The sequence below is a fragment of the Phaethon lepturus genome, unplaced genomic scaffold (assembly GCF_000687285.1).
Source record: "Phaethon lepturus isolate BGI_N335 unplaced genomic scaffold, ASM68728v1 scaffold19523, whole genome shotgun sequence".
NCBI lineage: Eukaryota > Metazoa > Chordata > Aves > Phaethontiformes > Phaethontidae > Phaethon > Phaethon lepturus.
Genome location: NW_010529929.1, coordinates 1 through 1,928, shown reverse-complemented (window position 1 = coordinate 1,928; position 1,928 = coordinate 1). Strand labels below are relative to the sequence as shown.

Sequence of the window (1,928 nt, the reverse complement as noted above, 5' to 3'; positions counted from 1 at the left end):
GACCCCCGGATTCAGTGGCTGGCTGGCTAACACCCTGCCGTTAATATATGGAATAAAGTCTAAAAGCAATGAAATGCAAACAGAAAGATTCTTACACATCCTCATCTTCTGACAGCTCTCAGCTATTTAATCTATGCCTCTCACTAATCTAAAAACATCTTCAAAACTACTAGGAGGTTGCACGGAAACACCTGGAGCACAGAAGGAATCGCCTCCTTTCCCAGCATCCACACTTACCCAAGTGGCCATAGCCCACCACATTTTTGGCACTCTGGCCCAGCCGGGCCCTCATGTCAGTCACGAGATCATACAGCTTTCCCACAGGGAGAGAGATGTCATATTTGTAGACATAGCCATCATGAGTGAGGGCTTCTGTGATCCTCTCCCGCAGGCCCCACAGTGTCTAATTAATCAAAGATCAAAGAAATCCAAATAAATCAAGTACCTCTTGGGTTCCATGCTTTGTGGCATGGAGGGAAAAAGCACCTTGATTCTTTGCGTAGACCATCAATTTCTGATTTCCCTCAATATCCTCTGCCTCCTGAAAGCTAGTAATAATGCATTCTTGGCAGCATCGTACAGTAAAGTGACACACCAACTCAAGTTTGACAGTACCCCAGACAGCAAGAACACAGGCATGAGCATTCTCTCCAAAACTGTTTTGGGTTTCCCCAAGAAGTGGGGACGTGCCTGCTCTACTGAACCGTAAGGGTCAGTTTGGGATCTGGGGCTGGAAGAAATGCTTGGTTAATGTAAAAGACTCCCGTTCGCTGGGCAGACACAAATCACTGTCCTTTTCACTGAGACACTATGTGTTCCATCTTGATGGTTGGACTTCATGATCTTAAAAGTCTTTTCCAACCTTAATGATTCTGTGATTGTTCCCTGGGGCCACAGTCTCTGGCTCTAACACACTGTCACACTGGCCTACAGGACTTTGCTCACTCCTGGCCTGGCTGACAACTCAGCTTTGGGTTTTGACAGTTTTCAGGCAGTTTGGCTCCTACCCCAGCAACTACTGAAAGATGTAATTAATTATTCTGATCTTTTGGAAAGGGGAAACATCCACTGAAACCCCAAATACTCAGGCCTTCTGGGAAGAGTCAGCAGTGGTAAGTATTCTCTCTTCGTATTCTTACTCAACATGGCAAATAAGCAACCTCTGGTCACTCAGGGACGTTTATACCAAACATCAGTCCAAACATTTCCCTATTAAAAACACAAATCCAAGCAGAGAATCATGTCAAAGAGATTTGGGCAAGAAGAAATTATTACTTGCCTTTATTTTCTTATCATCTGTTGCCACAGTTCCATCAGTGACCAAACCAGAAGTCATGGCCTGTTCTAGGAAGTTGTTCAATTTTTCTTCATCATGGGTCGAGCTGGAGCCCGAAGTTTCAATTAAAACATAGAAAGGGCTGCCTGAAAGTGAGGGAGAACAGAATAAGCAGATGCTCTGGGGTAAAAGCACAGGAATTTAGTGCAGATTCTGGAGCTTTTACCAATCTCAGCACATTTCATAAGGTCACTCTACTGCCCAGATTCTCTGATGCCGTGCAGAAGGGCAGCTCAAGTGGCAATCTTTTATCTGTATGGCACTTCGCTTACATGCTCTATCCTTTACCTAGCCACCACTTTTCAGAAAACTAGCAGCTTTGTGGGAACAAGAAGAAGTAAAAAGTCTTATCTTAAAAGACTTCCACCAAATGTGTTGGCTGGGATAAGAGTTAATTTTCTTCATAGTAGCTGCTATGGGGCTATGTTTTGGATTTCTCCTGGAAACAGTGCTGATAACACAGGGATGTTTTCATTATTGCTGAGCAGGGCTTACACAGAGTCAAGGCCTTTTCTGCTCCTCACCCCACCCCACCAGCGAGGAGGCTGGAGGCGGGGGGACGCACAAAAAGCTGGGAGGGGACACAGCCGGG

At 45.3% G+C, this 1,928-nt stretch overlaps 1 protein-coding gene across 1 annotated transcript in view; it reads right to left on the bottom strand.

Annotated features, from left to right (window-relative positions):
- Nucleotides 1–1,431, bottom strand: part of LOC104618493 (D-2-hydroxyglutarate dehydrogenase, mitochondrial-like) — a 2,736-nt gene extending 1,305 nt beyond the window's left edge. The window contains exons 1-2 of the mRNA XM_010284103.1: nt 1,280–1,431; nt 238–403 (exon numbers count right to left, since the gene is read on the bottom strand). Of these exons, the coding sequence (XP_010282405.1) occupies nt 238–403; nt 1,280–1,336 (223 nt within the window). The 5' untranslated portion in view covers nt 1,337–1,431. The remainder of the gene's footprint in view (nt 1–237; nt 404–1,279) is intronic.
- Between the last annotated feature and the right edge of the window lie 497 nt (nt 1,432–1,928).